The 20,863-nt window shown below is 33.1% G+C and overlaps 1 protein-coding gene across 1 annotated transcript; it reads right to left on the bottom strand.

Annotated features, from left to right (window-relative positions):
• Nucleotides 1-8,311: 8,311 nt before the first annotated feature.
• On the bottom strand, nt 8,312-9,789 carry LOC117933190 (leucine-rich repeat extensin-like protein 3). Its single transcript, XM_034854583.1, has 2 exons — nt 9,723-9,789; nt 8,312-9,361 (listed from the first exon to the last, which is right to left on the bottom strand). Exons 1-2 carry the CDS (start codon nt 9,723-9,725, stop codon nt 8,312-8,314), a joined length of 1,053 nt encoding a protein of 350 aa, XP_034710474.1. The 5' UTR covers nt 9,726-9,789.
• Nucleotides 9,790-20,863: the final 11,074 nt, after the last annotated feature.

The following is a 20,863-nucleotide window of genomic DNA, read 5'->3' as shown; positions in this document are numbered from 1 at the left end:
GTAAAATAATTACATTTAACTGAATTAAATATTCTATTTTAATGTAAAATAAATTAACTTAATTAAATCTTCTATTTAATAATGAAAGAAGGGAACAAGCTGTGAGAGCCACAACCACAGGTGGGTGACACCTTTTTCAGAAGAATTTGCAAGGACTTCACTGGGGAAAGACTTAAGATATTATTATAGGCTTTACTGTTGATGCCGAATGTGATGCCGATTATCTGGTCATGGAAATTCCTAGGGGAAAGACCACTTGGACATGTTGATTGGGATGCCAAAGTAATCAAAATTGCTTTTTAGAGCAAATGACTAGCAATTTTACCATCATCCATGAGCTTTTTCTAAATCATCCAATTTAGGGATTAATTCTAACTTGAAATGTGACACCTCGAACCCGAAGGTTGGGCACTACAATCATTTTACATATCAAATTCAATAGTCTAATTAACAAAACCAAAATTATTTAAAATATTTGAATAATAAATTTAATGATTCTCTCAAATACTTAAATAAAAAAATTTCTTGAAATTAATATCAAATTAACTCAATCTTAAGTAAACAATCCTAAATAATCAATTCTAAAATTGTTTTTAAAAGAAACACTCTTCCTATCTCGATCTATCATTACTGATGTCACTTGATCCTCAAAAGTGGAATAATAAAAATGGTGAGTTCGATAGTTCAATAATTCAATAAAAAAAATAATTCAATAAAGAAACTACAAGATATAAAAGAATTGGGATTTCCCTATTGGGCCAGGTCTTTTCGGGGCAAGCGGCTATGAATTGTTAATGAACCCAATTCATTCATTGACTCTCGATCTAATAGCTCTATCAAGCATGAGTTCTAACCCCTGAGGGTGTGGTAATACATCTAAGAAATTATTCCATCGAACATTCTCCCCCCTGGATCTAGGAATAGCAACATGGACTAAATGTCCGGTCCAAGCCAATGAACTTACTCCGAAGAGTCCTGACAAATGATGATTGAGACGAGATTCGGCATTTTTAAACCACGAAACGCTCGGTTTGGTCAATCGTAAAGAACCATAAGGTTAATAGTGGATCTAACACAATAATAGAACATTTGAGTTGTTTAGTCTTAGATTTTGTATTGTATATATAGATAAGTATTTATCTATCCAAAATATATACATACAATAGTCTTTTTATATTCAACTCCATCCTTTTCTTAATCTTGTTTTTTAATAAGAGATTGGACCAAGTTAAATTAAAATTCAGCTAAGGAAACGAGCAACAATTACTGGATTAATTAAACCATGAGAGATGTCACATCTTTATAAAAATTAATTAGCAAGTTCATTTAATTCATTTTTTTAAATAAAAAAAAATCGGTTTATGATTTCTCTTGGTTATATGCAGGGAGGAAAAAATCGGCAAAAATCAGTGAAATATTGTCGATATATCGCGTGTCGGCGGGCAGCAACATGACACATGGAGGAGATAAGTCGGCCGGGCAATTTTTCGCCAAAAATCGCTAAAAAATCAGCGATATATCGGAGATATATCGGCGACATAGGATAAATCGGCGATTTTTCAATAAAATCGCCTGAGATTCACATGTGTCGCCGATTTATCGACGATATATCGCCGATTTTTTGGCGATTTTTGGCGAAAAATCGCCCCTCTCTCTCCAGCGTGATCTGACGGCCCAGATCACGCCCGTGTTGATCCAACGCCCAAATTTGAATCCCAACGTTAACAAAGAGATCCAACGGCCAAATTGCTTCCAAATTGTGATCCAACGGCCAAAATTAATTTTAAACGGTAACTTAACTTTCCAACGGCTATTTTGGCCCAAATTTCATCTATAAATAGCCAATTTTGCATCAATTTCATCCATTTTTACATGGATTCTTCATTTGCTCTCTTGTTGCTCCAATTTTTTCCAAGATTGCTCAATTATTCAATCATTTTAAGGTATGTTTGTTTGAAATTATAATTAATTTTGTTTGCAATAATTAATTCATTTATTTTTAATTAATTAGTATGTTTACATTCAATTGTAATTATTTTGTATATTTTTATTGAATTAATTTAGGTTATGATATATTTATTTTAGATGATTATTTGTGATTTAAATTCGCATTTAGAATTACATTAAACTAATTAACTTAGCTAAATTATTTAATTAATTTAATTAACATAGTAAATTATGTAATTAATTTAATTAACATGATTAATTATGGAATATTAAATATACTCAATTTTTTATATTATCGCGATTTATTTTCATATTCAATTATGATTAATTTCAATATTTAGTAAATTTGTCATAAAATTACATTTAGATTTTAAAATATTTAATTAGTTAAATTAACATGAACTACTATATATGGTATGAATAATTTCAATATTTAGTCAATTTGTCATAAAATTACATTTAGATTTTAAAAATTAACTTAGCTAATTTATTTAATTAGTTAAATTAACATGAACTACTATATATGGTATGATTAATTTCAATATTTAGTCAATTTGTCATAAAATTACATTTATATTTTAAAAATTAACTTAGCTAATTTATTTTAATTAGTTAAATTAACATGAACTACTATATATGGTATGATTAATTTCAATATTTAGTCAATTTGTCATAAAATTACATTTATATTTTAAAAATTAACTTAGCTAATTTATTTAATTAGTTAAATTAACATGAACTACTATATATGGTATGATTAATTTCAATATTTAGTCAATTTGTCATAAAATTACATTTATATTTTAAAAATTAACTTATCTAATTTATTTAATTAGTTAAATTAACATGAACTACTATATATGGAATATTAAATATGCTCAATTTTTTATATTCTCGCGATTTATTTTCATATTCAATTATGATTAATTTCAATATTTAGTCAATTTGTCATAAAATTACATTTAGATTTTAAAAATTAACTTAGCTAATTTATTTAATTAGTTTAATTAACATAGATTTAAATTTAAGTGTATTTTTCTTGCAATAGATTTAGCATGGTTAGTGAAGGTGGTTCTGGCGTGCCAGGGCGAGATCCGGCTTGAAAGTATTGTTCAACAATTGAGGGTAATCGAAATGGAACAATTTGTAATTTTTGTGGGTTGGTAATGAAAAGTGGAGGCATCACACGATTCAAGTCTCATTTAATGCATAAGGACCCGCATAACAACGCCAAAAAGTGTCCAAGAGTGCTGCCCGAAGTGAAAAAAGAGATACGATTATTGGTGCATGACAAACAAAAAGCAAAAGCAAAGAAAAATGCTGATATTGAAGAAATTCGTAGTCAATTACGTGGCACAATGGGGACGCATCATACACATTTGGTAAACGAAGATGATGGTGATGAAGATGCTGAGGATGAAGATGTGTATATGTATCAGACAGATATGCACCCAGACGAGCGAGATGCATATCGAGCTGCAGTTCATGCCTCGAAAGCATCTAATTGGGAACGTGAACAATATGAGAATATTGTAGGAAGCAAATGCAAATCGGGAGAGTCTTCTACTGGTATACCGTCGATGATGCAAAAATCACAGAGTATGCGACATTCGCAGCATTCACCCCCTATTGCCCCTTCGCTTTACAAGTCTTCTGCAGGAAAACAAAAAAATATCAAAGATATATTCAAGGGTGGTGCAATTAAAGAAACGATGGGACGCTTAATCAGCAAATTCTTCATTTATGAGAGTGTCGCACCCGCAAAAGCAAAGTCTCATCACTTCAAGAATATGATTATTGGTGCACAACAAGTAGGTAATTACTAATTTATCAAATGTTATATTGTGTTATACTTTTAGTAAGTATAGTATTTTATGACATGTTTTACATATGAAGTGTAGGAATGGGAATCGAACCTCCATCTCCATATGAAATAAAGAACAAATACTTGGAAATGGAGTACAAAGAAATGGAAGCTTATGTGGACCAACAAGGGGAAAAATGGAAGACATATGGGTGCACAATAATGTCAGATGGATGGACAGGGCCCACGAAATTAAGTATTATTAATTTCATGGTTTATTCTAAAGGGACCACAATGTTCCTTAAGTCAGTCGATGCATCGAACTATATCAAAGACCACAAGTATATATATAAGCTTTTGAAGACTATTATCAAAGAAGTCGGTAAGGAAAATGTGGTCCAAATTGTCACAGATAATGGGTCGGCATTCATGAAAGCAGGGAAACAATTGATGAAGAAGTATAACTTATATTGGACTCCGTGTGCGGCACACTGCATCGACTTAATCTTTGAAGACATCGGTAAAAGACCCAATGTTATCGAGGTGATAAACAATGCTCGCAAGATAACTAACTTCATTTACAATCATGGTTGGTTACTAGCACAAATGAGAAAGTATTGTGGTGGAGACATTGTTCAACCAGGAGCTACAAGGTTTGCTACCAATTATATTGCTCTTGACAGTCTTCTCAAAAAAAGGGTTGATTTGAAAAAATTGTTTATGAGTGATGAATGGGCACAACACAAACTTAGTCGAACAAAACTTGGACGAGAATTGGAGCAATTATTGTTTGACCATACGTATTGGGACAGATTGACAAATATAGTTTCATTATATGAGTCATTATACGTGGTGCTTCGACTTGTGGATTCTGAAGTTGTTCCCACAATGCCATTTGTGTACGAGCTTATGCACGTGATGAAAGAGAACCTTATTCGTCAAGGAGCTGGAGATTGGATGTTCAAAATAATACAAGATCGTTGGCAGAAAACACTAAAACATCCACTTCATGCAGCAGGTACTTAAATACTATATATCTTTATAAGTTTTTACTTTGTATTTAAGTTTCTTTAAAAAAAAATACTAACTCTACTAAATTTTATTGTAGCATACTTCTTGAATCCAAGATTTCAATATAGGCGTGGAGTTGGTAGTGATCCGGAACTACTTCAAGCTGTCCATGATGTTTTTGCAAAATTAGATCCAACTACTGAATCGCTTGGTCAATTTGGAAATGAGGTGAATAAAAAATTGTTATTTTTGTCAATAAAACAATAATTTCATTCATCAATTTATTTGAACGTTTACTAACAAATTAAATGTTGAATACATAGCTTGTACTTTTTCGAGATGCAAAAAGAGGATTCGGTGATCGAGCGGCAATTACATCAAGGTCAACCATGGTGCCTGGTGAGTCTTTATAAGAAAAAATTGATTATTATTATTGTAAATTCACCACATAAGTATTTATATGATTATCAAATTCGTTGCAGCTGAATGGTGGTTTATGTATGGGAATCAAACACCTACATTGAGAAAGTTAGCCATCAAAGTTCTCTCACAAACTGCGTCATCTTCTGCATGTGAGAGAAATTGGAGCACGTTTGCTCTCATCCACACAAAGCAACGAAATCGTTTGGCTTACTCTCGATTGGAGCAATTAGTGTTTTGTTACTATAATATGAGGCTAAAGTTACGCGATATGGAGGCAGAAAATGATCGAGTTGCTGAAAAAGATTACCTTGATCTTCTTGACATTTCAGCCGAGGTGGGTGAAGAAGAAGATAATCAGTTGTTCCAGTGGGTTAGGCCTATACACTTGGATGACGAAGTTGGAAATCCTGATCCATGAATTGCCGCTCATGCTCGAGAATTTGGAGTTAATGTTGAACGTGTGTTGTCCGAAGAAGTTCACTCTGAAAGTTTTAGCAAAGATACTGATGATTCACTTAATGCGACATTGCATTCCCACCAAGAGATTGACTCCACAAGTGATGGCCATAGTAGTCGACCTAGTGTTACAGGTACTTCTGCTTCTGGTTACGATGGTTCAAGAGGTGGAACTGATGATGGAGGTGATAATGGGGGAGGAGATATTGATGAACATCGACATAGTCAATATCCAATCAGCCAATTTACTTGTGAAAATGATTTCACACACTGCACACAGGATGAAGACCATGGCTCTAGAAGAGCTGGTCCAGGCATAGGAGCTATTGGGAGGCCTTATAGAGGAAGAGAACAAATGATGGAACCATATAACGAGGAGTTACTTTCAGGGAGTTTTGAATCTATGAGTATAGGGACTCAATTTAGTGACTCCTCGAATGAGGCTAACGTCTACCCTCCTCATGTGATGAGTTATGGTCAACCTTCAAGTTCAACAGATGAAGAGTATGGTATGTCACATTATTCCCCTTCCAAACAAATTCCATATCAGATGGAAGAAGGATTTGGCGCTAACACATGGGTGAACTTTGAGTATCCTATCCATGTAGAGGCAGTAGGTAGGATTCAAGAGATATATGCATGGCATGTTAGAATTTATAACCAATATTATCGAGGCTCATTGACTTGGTACCAATATTGTCTCCAACAGCAAGCCGGGGTTCCTTCATCTATCAATCCCATTGAACCACATCGATCCTCATTTTGGTACTAAAGGGACATTGCAATGTAATGTGTACAAATTATTGTTATTTAATGAAATGAAGTATTTGATGTGACTTTATAATGAGAACAATTACGAAATTAACATTTCTTATATATCGATATGATATAATTACATCTAATATCGCAAATTATATCATATATATATCAAATTTTTCAATAAAACAACTTTAAAATGTCTATTATACTTCTAATTATATTATTATGAGGTTTTTCTTGCATTTCCATGAGTTTTTAACAATTTTAAGTCTACCAATAATATCCACCGATATATCTCCGATATATCCAAAAATATCTCCGATATATCCGATATATCCGTAAAATCGAATTACCGATATATCCATGATTACCGATATTTTCATCCTTGGTTATATGGTTCATCCAAAGGAGAAATCAAGCTTTAAGAAATAATAAATGGTCTTATCAATACACAAATGTATAACTTCCCAAGAATTTCAATTTATGCACTCGCAATAACACTATGCCTTAAAAGTGAGACTTACACTAAGTGGTTAGTCTTAAATTGTTCTTTTTACTAGTGGACAGAACAATCAATGGTATATCAAAGGCCAATAACCCCCTTGTTGGCTAGCTTCATAACAATAAACGAATCATATGATATTTTCAATTTATTTTGTATATTGAGGAACAAATTATAACATATTTTAGAAAAAATATTACTTGATCCATTTTAGGGAATTTAAACATTTTGACACTTAAAAAACAAACGAAACATAAACAAAGAATTATAAAATGAGTTATTGCACTATTAACCCTTACCTTGAAAAAGTCACTCAAAAGCAATCCTAAAAACTTAATTCCGCATCTTTCTTTCTACTCTTCTTGAAATCAAAGTTCTCTAAAGACTTTTTTCCCTCTCATTTTGGCTTTTCAGTCTTTGAAAACACAGATAACTCATAATAAGATAGAGATAATGGAGCGGTTATATGGACAAAAAATTATCTTACATATCTTTTTTTTTTTTTTTAAATATATAAATATACCTAAAATCAAAGTATGTCTTTTAAAATTTTCAAAATGCATAAATATAAATCAAGGTAGGGATATTACATAAAATCCATGGGATGGATTGTATATCCAATTTGGAAGATTTTAAAATACCACCTTTGGTTTGAGCGAAGTTACAATTTCTTCTATTCTGTACTACACCTTTAATATACAAATTTATATTAAAGGTATCCAGCTTTTCTTATATGTGTGATTTATATGTTGATGCATTCCCTCTGGATTGCAATTGAATGGAATCTATGCCTGACTATGAAAAAGCTACAAAATTCATCCTGGCTTGAAAACTGAAGTGCTCATGCCAAGATACGCTCAAAATCATCCCTCTTCTTGCCCAAATGATCTATTAAATCTATACACATGGGTACAAAGGGACTAGTATTATCTAAAGACTAAAATAAACATTATGGTATTATCTAAAACCAACAATACCCACATCGAAGGAAAGAAATACCAAAGAGATGGATTGATTGCAAAACTATCAAATTTATCATTTGAGGATTTATTGTCAATTGCAGCGGGCAAAAACTTTTATTTGATGGATCTAACGTGATATCAATAGCAATCTTATTCTACTCTCTCATGAAATGAAAGATCTCATGCATTTTTCTGATCTGGAGCAGCTGGTTGGGCAGGGTTATGATGTCATGAAGGAGGAGCTGAAGACATGTTTGATGGGGATTTCATAACGCCAAATGTCTGTAGTGATGCTACAGTAAATGTAGGGCCGTGCATCTTCTTGGTTTGCTACGATGATATGTAAAAGATGCTGAAGGCATGGCTGATGAGGTGTCCTGATAGGCCTGACTTGAAGCGGGCTGGAGTTGCTGGAGGCATAACTGATGGGCTCTCCTGATAAGAAACCTAGGGTAGTTGATACCATGCAGCTGGAGGTGCCGGAGGTATGACTGATGGGTTCTCCTGATAAGAAGCCGATGGTGGTTGATACCAAGTAGCTACAGGTGTTGGAGGTATGGCTGGTGGGGTTGCTTGATACGCCTGATGCCAAGGAGTTGGAGGTGCTGGAGGTGCTGGAGGTGCTGGAGACATGGCTGGCGGGGTTGCCTGGTACCCCTGGTTCCATGCAGCTGGAGGTGCTGGAGACATGGCTGGTGGGGGTTCCTGGTACGCCTGATACCAAGAAGCAGGAGGTGCTGGAGACATGGCTGGTGGAGTTGCCTGGTATGCCTGATACCAAGCAGCTAAAGTTGCTGGAGGCATGGCTGGTGGGGTTGCCTGGTACCCCTGATGCCAACCGGCTGGAAGTGTAGGCGGCATGCCTGATGGGTTTTCCCAACCTGAAAAAGATGGTGCTTGATGCCAACTAGGTGGAGGTGGTGGAGTCATGGTTGATGGATTTGCTAGGTGTGAAGCACCTGGTGTTTGGTGCCAATTCCAAGGAAATGAAGGTATTGCATACATGGCTGATGGGTTTGTATAGTATGGAGCACCTGGTGGTTGATACCAAGCAGATGGAGATAGGGGAGGCATGAACAAATACGAAGAGAAAGGCTGGTGATAGAATAAAGGTATTTGAAGCACTCTTGGCAGTGCAAAAACGGAATTGCGCTGTAGCTGCATTGGAGGTTGTTGTCCTGGTGTGCGCCAGCAGCATCCACAAGGTGGGCTAATTCCCTCGTCTTGAATACTTGGTTCCATTTGATTGCTATTGAGGAATGGTGGAGACACAAGACAAGTTCCTGGCAAGGTGGATCCAGGACAGGGCTGTTGCTGCATTGGAGGTTGTCCTGGTGTGTGCCTGCAGCATCCACAAGGGGGCTGGTTTCTCTCATCTTGAGTATCTGGTTCCATTGGATCGCTGCTGGGGAATGTTGAAGGCCAAGTTTCTGGCCACATGAACCCGCAACAGGGCTGTTTCTGTATTGGAGATTGCTTGCTTCCGGATGCGAGATTCTGCGGAATGGCCATTAGGATAAGCCATTAAACCAACAGAACCCTAGCAATTATAATCATTATGTATTGACAAAAAACAGAAGGAACCAATGTATTCATCATCACAAGATCTCGTATATGCAAAAACCTGAATTCAATCCTTCGAAATGATCACATCAAGTATTAAAATATCATTCATTAGACTCATGGGAGTTTGCATTCATTAAGTTGAACTAAAAGCATCTTCCAACTCTGGTTAATTAAGCAGAAAAGGAACTTATCCAAATTGTGAGATTGCAGTTGAATGATATCAAAACTAAATGAATTCGAGAATCTTCAGCAATGAAAGAAACTAAAAACCCAAGAAACGCTGAAAATTTACCATGGTGCTCCGCAGTGGTTTCTTGAGAATTCTCCCACCCAACCCCGTTGCTTCTTCTTCTACTGGTTTTGAGTTATCTATCTATATGAACAGAAAACATGGCAATCATATATGGAAGGAGATAAATAGAAAATAATTATTTGGAAAGATATATTTACGCAGCAATTAGAGGAAGATTTTGTTAAGGTCAACTTGGAGAATATCCTCCCTCACACTATATCCTTCTTGAGTCAAAAATCAATCCTTTTTATAGGGGATTTTGGAAAAAAAAAATGCAATTAGTTGTGCAATTCTATTTTTTCAAGCAACTTCAAAATTCATTGTCATTTCTCCCAACCATAGATTTGAAAATATTTTCTTGAAGTCCCATATTTTAAAAAATATTTTTTAAACTACTATATTTTTTCAAAAATAAACCACTTCCAATGTATAAAACTAACCTATCACATTTTTTTACCCTAAAAATTAATGCCCAATTTAGACAAAAATGCTCTTACTTTTTGCTTATAAAAATAATCATTTCTTTTAAGATACATATGTAAATAATTAAAATATTAAAAGGTATTTATGTCAAAAAAAAAAAAATATAGAAGAGATTACTTTTGTACATTTGGAATCTTTCCATCCCCTTTAATCAATTAATTTTTTTAAAATTCACATGTTTTCACGGTGCTATAAGTTGCATGGAAATTAAACATTTTTTCTTTCCTAATACTATTATAAATATAAAAAATTTTAAGAAGTTAGATAAAAAAAAAAAATTAGGTTTCAAAGACTGAAAAAATAAATAAATAAGAATTTTTTATACATATTTTCAACGTTAAATGTTTGTTTAGTTTGAGATATTGTATTGGGTTGATAGACATGTATTAATAAAATTATAGGGAAAGAAACCAATAGGAGATAAGGGCAAGCAATAAAACTAAAAATGAGACAAACGATGAATTGATCTTATTTTGCTTTAGATAATGCTACTTTTTGCCTGGTTATGTATTCTTATTATTATCAAATCTCCAAGCACAAAAACTTTGAATTTATAGTACCTAAGAGTATTTAAGTGACAAATTCAAAGGAATGACTGAAGATGATAAAAAGAAAATTTTATTTTGTTATTATATTTATCTTTAAACATTTAAAGGGGGGGGGGGGGGGGGGGGGGGGGGGGGGGGGGCTGAGAAATAAGTTATCCAAATAAACTATGAAATAACCAAGACTGCAACCGTCATAGGGGCATCTCTCTGCCTAAGTACTCCATAAGTGGCAGCCACTACATCTAATTAACCTAGCCTAAACACTCGATGACCCATAATATGGGTGTTAAAAATCATTTATGCTCTATAAGGGCCAAACATACCTTTTATCAATTAGTCCATTTATATGCCTCAAGGTGTTGGGTTTTTCCTCATGTGGAAGACCCAAATTAAGAACCCAAAATTTAAGGCCTCTTAGGTCTTTATATAAAAGGGTTAGAAGAAGAATCCCTCTTCTTCTTCTTCTTCTTCTTCTTCTTCTTCTTCTTCCAATTTTTGCAACCACTAGAAGTAAAAGAAAAAGATAGTAGAAGGAGAAAAGAGAGAGAATGGGAGAACCACCATTTTTGAAGTTAGAGAGAAAAAACTCAATTTTTCTTCACTATCTTGATTTCATCAAAGGTCCGATCCCGCTTCGTCTGTGGGTCGATCGACTTGAAATTTGGAGGAGAGATTCATGACTCATTGATCTTAAATCTGAACAATGGAGATCAGATTTGGAGTTTTGGACAGTCGTCTTTCAATTCGAGAACATAGCCTTTATTTTGGTGAGTTTTCTATTCAGATAGTTTTGATCATGAGCTCCAATTAAGGTAATCAGTGGTTCGATTGAGCTGATTTTTGGTGAGCACGTTCAAAACTCATTGATCTTCATTCTGAACGGTAGAGATTGGATTTGGAGTTCGAAAAAGTTATATTTCGGTCCGAGAACAATAGTTGTATTTGGTAAAATTTCTCCATTATCTTTATGCAAAGTTGTTGAAATTGTCAAGATTAATTTGTCTTAAGATACAGTTGATGTATGCCTCTGGTTTTATCTAGAGAGAATTGTGTAACCCATTGATTATATTAATGGAGTTTTTAAGTGGCCTAAGGGTCCCATGGTTTTTACTTCTCACATTGAAGAAGGTTTTCCATGCTAAAAATATTGTGTTTATCCCATCACCAAATACCAGCCACTGTTCTCGGACTGAAATATAACTGTTCCGAACTCCAAATCCAATCTTCACCATTCAGAATGAAGATAAATGAGTTTTGAATGTGCTCATAAGAAATAAGCTCAATCAAACCACGGATTAACCTTGATCGGAGCTCATGATCAAAACTGTCCGGATTGAAAACTCACCAAAATAGAGGCTATGTTCTCGGACTCAAAGATGATTGTCCAAAACTCTAAATCCAATCTTCACCGTTCAAATTTAAGATCAATGAGTCACGAACCTCTCCTCCAAATTTTAGGTCGATCGATCCACAAATGAAGCGGGATCGGACCTTTGATGAAATCTGGACAATGAAAAAAAAACTGAGTTTTTCTTTTTAACTTCAAAAATGGTGGTTCCCCCTTCTCTCTCTTTTCTCCTTCTACTTTCTTTTTCTTCTACCTCTGGTGGTTGCAAAAATTGGAAGAAGAAGAAAAAGAGTGATTCTTCTTCTAACCTTTTTATATAAAGGCCTAAGATGCCTTAAATTTTGGGTTCTTAATTTGGGCCTTCCACATGAGGAAAAACCCAACACAAGGTCCTCCTAAATAGCTAAGGAAAATTCATATTGTTGAGCTAAGATGCCTCACTATCCCTACCTAGTGAAGTTGATGGTTAAATCATAGAGATGGACCAAATGCAAAAATATAAACTCTGCGGTCCTCAAATTGTTGTAAGAAGCTTAGGTGGATTGATCTTGGATTTTCTTCACCTTGGCCTTGGAATCTAGATACTTAAAGGGGCAATACTAGAGAATTAAACTTAAATCAAAGTTGAAAACTAAAACTATGAATGCTATAACTGAAAATGAAAGTTTACACTTCTTCAACTATAAGTTTCTCTAAATTTTTCTCTCTCTATCTTGTTGCTCTTACTTCACCTCTCTTATATAGTGAAATTATAGGGGAGCTTCATTTTAAGAAACATTAAATGAAAAGTAGGATAGATAATATCTAAGAGTGGCTTTCTTTTTGTCACGTAAAAGGATGGTACATAGCTAGAAAATGTAGCAACATAGATATTTCTAATCTTAAGTTCATATAATCTTCTATCATATTATAAGGTTTAGCCTTTCATTTTCATTTCGTTTACAATTTTTACATTATTATTTGTATAGAAAAGGGTTGTCATCAATAAAGAAAATCATGATAAATTGTCATTCAATCACCATGGAGGATCCAAACCATTTGTGTTTCATCGTGAAGGTAACATAAAGGTGAAATTAATATCTATTTTTAAACAACTTTTTCATACAGAGCATGTTTATTCTTAGTAATAATTTTGGTTTTTTATGGCATATGCATAAGGGAGAGCTATAGAGGGAGGTCGAGTTATTTCATGACACTCACTATAGTGCATGATGGATTAATGATACAACTCAATCCTCATATGTAAGGTCAATAGTATAAGAAAAACAAAAAACACTTTTGTGGTAGATGATATGATCATATGCTTAGTAATTAAAATTATATCTTTTTATAGGAGGAATTGTGTGAAATTTGAAAGGAGAGTACATAGGAAGGGATCAATCCTCTTATTAACTCGGAGATCACACAAAGAGCATATATGAGTTTTGGGATATGAGCCTCAACTTTTGTTCAAGTGCCACTACATCATCCGACATGGAGACAATTGAACTCTGTGATCTTGTTCAATCACAAGCATAATAAATCATAGAATTGTAAGAGTTCAAGACTATAGTTTCAACTTAATTAGTTGGAGCAATTAAAGGAATTCATGAAGATTTTCACCGCACAACAAGCCACCGACTCATCTCAACCACCACCTCCTCCATCAAACTCACCTCATGATATGGTTTAGCACTATTAACTTGGACAATTTCATTTTGTACAACGTTTAGATAATATTACCTTTTGATACAATTTATTATATATATATATATATATATACTAGTGAAACAAATGTTATGATATATTTTATTTCTATATATTAGACTTTTACATTATTGAATGCTTGATTTATTCAATATATTATTCTTAGGAATTGTTGAATTATATAAAATATCACATATTCTATACAAGTTTAACTAATAAATTCATGAGTTTCAAGTTTAATGGGTTCAAATAATACAATCATATATTTTAGGGATGAATTATATTCGTTTCCAATTAGAAACATTTAGGTACGAATATATTTCATCCCTAAAAATGTCTAACTTACCTTTGAGACAACTATTTCATCTCCACAAATGTATTTCTACATTTTGGAATGAAACTATTTCATCACCAATAATCCTATCTATCTTTTGAGGCGGTACTTTTTTATATCCAAAAATCCTTATACACCTTTTGGGACACAATGATCACATCTCTATAAATTTATGTAAAATAAAAAATAAAAAAAATAGTAGTAACTTTTATATAACATATCAGAACTGTTTAGAGACTTACATTTAAAAACATAATAGATTTAAAAATTGGTTAAAAAATTAAGGTGCAAAAAAAAATTATTATCTCAAAGTTTAAAATTTCTTAAAGTTAATTTTAAAAACATAAGAAAAAATTATACCAAAAGTTCAATGCTAGAAGTGTACCTAAATGGATATTGAGTAAAATCAAAATTAGTTAGAAATTTCTTCGCTTTAAAATTATTTATTTTTTATATAAATGAGGAAAAAATATTGAATTAAATGTGAAAAGTCATAAAAAAATATTTTATTAACTCTAAATCTATTATTTTTAATTTTTTTTCTCTTTTTAATTTTCTTTTTTATGTTTTTTCCCTCAAAAATTTTAAAAAACCAAACATTGTATAAAAGAATACCTTAGACACAAAAATAAATAAATAAATATTGAGCTCCCATGGTATCTTGATCCTCTTAAACATTGGCATCATTTACTTAAAACTTATATAAGAGCAACCATGAACATGGAAATAATATATGTACAAAAAGCAGAAACTTTTTAAGTCTCTCAAAACAATTAATCATATTTTTTCATTGTTAGATAATCCTTGTCCTTTTTTTTTCTAATTTTCTTAGTAAGACAAGTAAACATGAAACATATCATACAAAAAATTGTAGAATTGTTATGTAGATTTTTTTTCTCTTAATAAAACACATAAAAATGAAACTCATCATACAACAAAATAAAATTCTAATATAGCTCTTAAATTAGTTGTATTTTACTTAAAAAATTAACAAAAACTTTAAAATTTTGATAGATTTTGTTTTATATTATAATAGATTACTATATTAATTCATAACCAAAATTATGTTATAATAAATATTTGGAATTTTATAGCAAGGATAATGGTAATATTATATTACATTACACTACATTATTTAAAAAATTATATTATAAATAATAACTATTTCTAATTTTATATTAAGGATAATGGTAATTATAATTGGACCCTTGAACCAAAACCAATTTCAGAGAATTGGACGAACAATTCAAAGATGGATGACTCTTACTGAACCAAAAACTTACCAAAGGATGAATAAAAACTTGAAGTGGATGATAAGCTCGACATGAGAAAAGAATGTTTTATTCAAAGAGTATTAGAAGTGTGACATATTGGTGTCATATAATTAAGGAGGAGGATTGCTTTAAATAAAGATGAATTGCATGTTTTTTTAGATGCAACAAAAAATGGAGGATTGTTGTCAATATGTTTGAGAACTTTTGGAGCTCTTTCAGGTTGATAAAACAATTTGAGATAATGGAGGAAACTAAAGTTAATATTTTTAATTTACTTTATATATTAAGATTATTGATTTTGACTAGGCATGATTTATCAATAAAAAATGTGGTCTTACCCCTAAATTAGTTTAGCTGCCAATAAATTATAATTCCTTTGAACAAAACTAAAATTGCTTATAAATATCAATAATATTTAACTAAAATTGCTTGTAAAAAAATATCATTTAAAAAAAATACCTTCTATTAAACATTAATTGAAATTTATAAGTAAAATTTTATTTTTATTCAAACCATTTCAATTTCATCTCATTTAAGTTATTTCAAACATATAAATGAGAAAAAAAATTAATGAGATGTTGATTTCCACTTGTCATCCCCTACTTATCAAATATGACTTTACGGTAAAGAATAAATTAAAACTAACCTTTTAACACATCATCGGATTCTCCTGATCAAGTAATCGGAATAATTATTTTGGCATATTAAAAATTAATTGAAAAGTCTTTATTTTAATTGATCTTTAATAAGTGGTATTTTAATTTCTCCCAAATGATACATAACATATTTAAATTATTATTTTACGTCTTTATTTTCATTAGATTTATATGATTTTTTGTAATTAATTTTTTTTATCGAATAAATATTATTTTTCTTAGTCTTAAACAACTATAGAAGATATTCTTTTAAAATGATAATATAAAAAATCCTTTATATATAAAGGTAATATTATTTTATTTTTTTCCAATCTCATTCCCATTATTACCAAAAATTAAAATGAAAATAAATTAAGCATTGTAATTTAATAGATTACAAAACAAAAAAGAAATTTGGAGGTACTGTTTCCTATATTTTAATTTAAATAGGATAATCTATGGAAAAAGAAAAAGGAAACGGATATTTTTCAGTTTTAACCTTGGACTTCGGTTTTGAGAGTGGAAATGCAAATATTCTATTTTGGATTTAATTACTTTATGAATTTTGACTGCCCAAATTCCAATGTTTTGTAACATAAAAGATAATGCTTAGCCACTAAATGATAATGTCCATCTGTTGTAAACGTTTATCAATTAAAATGTTTATCATTTTTAGTTAAATTAGGAGTAGGAATGTTTATCCTTTTTAGTTAAACTGAGAGTAGGAGTTTTATGTAAATATCCACCTCTCTTCCTATATAAGTTGTACGTGTTTCACATTCTGCAGATAAGAAATTTTAGCCTTTATTCCACAACTTTTATAATGGTATCAGAGCTTGATACCTGAAGAAAATATATCATGGCAGAAAAATCTTCGACTCACACAAAAATGATAGAACCATCTTCACCTCTTTACCTACATCCATCTGATAATCCAAAGGCAACCATCACGACATGTGTGTTCCATGGTAAAAATTATGATATGTGGGAGAAGGCTGTTAGAAATGCATTGAGAGCGAAAAACAAGCTTGGGATCGTTGATGAGACAGTAAACAAACCAAAAGGAGAAAATGGAAACGAATTGAATGCATGGGAAGCATGTTACTAGATGATTATATCATGGATGTTTAATGTGATCAACAAGAGTTTACATTCGAGTGTAGCTTATGCGGAGACTGCAAAAGACATGTGGGAGGATCTCAAAGAAAGATATGTTGTTGGACATGCTCCAAGGGTTCATCAACTCAAAAGTGAAATCGTGAACTTGAAACAAGAAGGAATGACAGTTGCTACATATTATGCCAAAATAAAAGGCATGTGGGATAAATTAAATCAATACATTGAGATACCAGAGTGCACTTGTGGAGCAGCTCAAGCAATAGTAAAAAGCAAAGAAGATGAGAAGGCACATCAGTTTCTCATGGGTCTAGATGACACTACATTCGGGATCGTGAGATCGTCTATCTTAGCCCTTGATCCCTTACCTACTTTGGGAAAAATATATGCAATGGTTACACAAAAAGAACGCCATCATAGCGTGGCCAGAGGAGCTGATCATGCTAAAATAACAGTTTTTGCAGCGAAGATAGAGAAACCTGAAGGACAAACAAATAAAAGTGGGAGTTGTACACATTACGGAAAGACGGGACATGATGTTGCAGATTGCTTTCAACTAAAAAGATATCCCAACTGGTGGCCAACACGCCAGATGGACGAGGAAGGGGACATGGACATGGCTGCAACAGTTATGGTGGAAGATGAGCAACTTTAGGACGGGTTCATTATGCAAATGCAGTTGCTGAAGCAGATACGCAAGAAAAATGACAGTTCGTTGGACATGATGTGGAACGTAGTATGATCCTAGGACTGAATAATGACAACTTCCAAAAACTCATGGCTCTACTCAAAAATGGAAGCAGTAATGCTGAAAAACTGACCGATAAGAATAAAATTGTGGAAGAATGGATATTGGATAGTGGTGCATCCACGCATATGACAGGAATGAGAGATTTGTTCGATTGGCTACGTAAAGGGGAGACAGCATGTGTGAAACTGCTTGATGGAACAAAAATAGTAGGAAATGAAATGGGATATGCGAAGCTCTCTAAAGATTTATGCTTAAAAGATGTTTTATACGTCCCTACCTTGAAATGCAATTTAATCTCTATAGGCCAATTATTAAAAGAAAAAGATTATATAGTCACATTTATTGATTCATTTTGTGTGATACAAGATCACACTTCGAGGAATCCGATTGGAGTGGGTGAGCTAAGGAATGGAGTGTACTGCTACAAGCCATTACAAGAAGAGAAGGCGAACGTAGTGAAGTAGAAGAAAAGTACGAATTGTGGCACAGGAGGTTAGGGCATCCTTCAGATCGTGTTTTAGCTTTCATTCATAGTTTAGGAAATAATGTGATGAAAGGAATTAAGGACTATGTTTGTGATTCATGTTGTCGTGGAAAACAAGTACGAAATTATTTTCAGTTGAGTAATAAAAGAGCATCTAAAATTTTTAATCTCATACAGGTAGATATATGGGGTCCATATCGAACTCCCACTACTTCAGGGGCACATTATTTTCTTACCATTATAGATGATCATAGTAGAGGGATGTGGATATATCTCATGAAAGAAAAGAGCGAAACCAAAGATATTTTACAAAATTTTTGTTTTATGACCAAAACGCAATTTGATAAACCGGTTAAATACATCAGAAGTGATAATGGATTAGAATTTTGCTCAGGACAAATGATGAGTTTCTATAAGAGAGAAGGAATATTAAAGGAAAGCAGCCTGGTAAACACCCCACAACAAAATGGGAGAGTGGAGAGAAAACGCCAACACATATTAAATATTGCAAGGACATTACGATTTCAAGCTTGTCTACCAATAGAATTTTGGGGAGAATGTGTTTTAACGGCAGCATACTTGATAAATCGAACCCCCACACCTATATTAGAGGGAAAGAAACCTTATGAAATATTATTTGGCGAGAAACCGAATTATGAGCACCTAAGAGTCTTTGGTAGTTTGTGTTATGCCCATAAAAAGTCACGTAGTAATGATAAGTTTGATGCTAGAAGCCGGCAATGCGTATTTGTAGGTTATCCCTATGGAAAGAAAGGATGGAAACTTCACGATCTAGAAACCAAAGAATAGTTTGAGAATAGGGGTGTAATATATCATGAAACAATTTTTCCTTTTTGTCGAAGCAGCAAGGGAGATAAGGAACAAAAAATCTAGAACAATGGGAACATAGAATCTTACATTGAAGATGATGATGTCATAGTAAGGAAAACATGTGAAAGAGAGTGAGAAAAATAGTGAAAGAAAGAAAAAGGAAAAGAGTATGGAGATAGGAGAGGATCAAAGCCAGGGGAAGATGCTTGGTAGGGGACATAGACAACACAAAGAACCAAGACATCTCCAAGATTATATATGTTATTCGGCTAGAAGCTTAAGCACACTTTGTTCCAAGGCAAGCTCAATCCAAAAGGTACCCTTAGGTGAGCCTTATCCTATTGCGAATTATGTGACTTATACAAAATTTTCTGTTGGCCATCGAGCTCTTCTTGCAGCAATAAATATTGAAAAGGAACCAAGAACTTACAAAGAAGTGGTTATAAACAACAGATGGAGAGAATCCATGGCAAAGTGATTACTACTCAAAAAGTACTCTTTTGTAGCTTGAAACTAACTATTTTTAAACACTTTTGAGTAGTAGTTAATACATTTTAACTCAATTGGCACATTAAGGAACTTAGCAAGGGTTACTAATAAGTTTTTGGCAAGTTTTAGCATTTTTAATAGTTTTTTTATCATTGAAACAAGCCAAGAATGAGGGAGAATTTAGTGAAATCCATGGCAATGCAAGTTGAAGCTCAAATACATGAAGATTCCGAGCTTTGGAGCACTTCATAGCCTTTTGCCAAGCTTGGCAATAGGTTGCCAAGCCAATCAGAGATGAAAGGAAGAAAACCAGATAAAGAAATCCAACAACCAGCATCTTCGCATGGCTATGCGAAAATTTCGTATAGCATGCAAAAATCAAGATGAGGAACAGCTGCAGGACTGAGTGAAAGACAATTTCGCACAACATGTGAAACCACTTGAGGCAGTTAAAGAATTTCGCACACCATGCGAAATTTCGCATGGTATGCATAATCTTCCTATGCACCGACTCCGTTAGAATTTTATCTCCAGATATTTTGGGTAATTTCCTATTTTCTCCTTGTAATCAAAATAGATATTTACTTTTATATCTTTATATATTTGTTGTGTGTAACATCTGGGAGACACACAGGGATATATTGAGAGAACACTTGTAAAATTCTCGTAGGAAGAAATATACAGAGTTTTTGCTCTATCTTCCCTTCTCATTTTGTTTTCAATTTTCTTTCTAGCCAAACAACCTCTAAGGATGATTTCTCAGGGGATGAGTGGCTAGGTTTTACGTTTCTTGGAGTGAGGGAAGCTACGTGAAGGACCCGAATGCAAAGATGGGAGTTGTCCTTGCTTTAAATGAAAGTAGTTGTTAACCATTAATGGTTTTTATTTTAAGGTTTAGCTTTAAATCCCTTAAAAGCACCTTGAATGTCCAATACTTGGTAAGCTTTTCGGATTCTATGGATGCTTATTGCTAGATCCATGGATGTCTATTAGTTATCATTTACGAGCCATTGGAAGGTGGTTCAAGGTGAGGGTCTTTAGTGTTTGAAGCCATTAATGGGAAGCAACTATCATTTTCCATGAACCCTTTGGATCAAATCTTAATTGCTAAATATAAAACCGGTTCGGGAGATAACCATCCTTTATGTTATTATCCCCAACG

The sequence above is a fragment of the Vitis riparia genome, chromosome 16 (genome assembly GCF_004353265.1).
Source record: "Vitis riparia cultivar Riparia Gloire de Montpellier isolate 1030 chromosome 16, EGFV_Vit.rip_1.0, whole genome shotgun sequence".
NCBI lineage: Eukaryota > Viridiplantae > Streptophyta > Magnoliopsida > Vitales > Vitaceae > Vitis > Vitis riparia.
The sequence above is the reverse complement of the archived record's forward strand: the minus strand, read 5'-3'. Positions and strand labels throughout refer to the sequence as shown.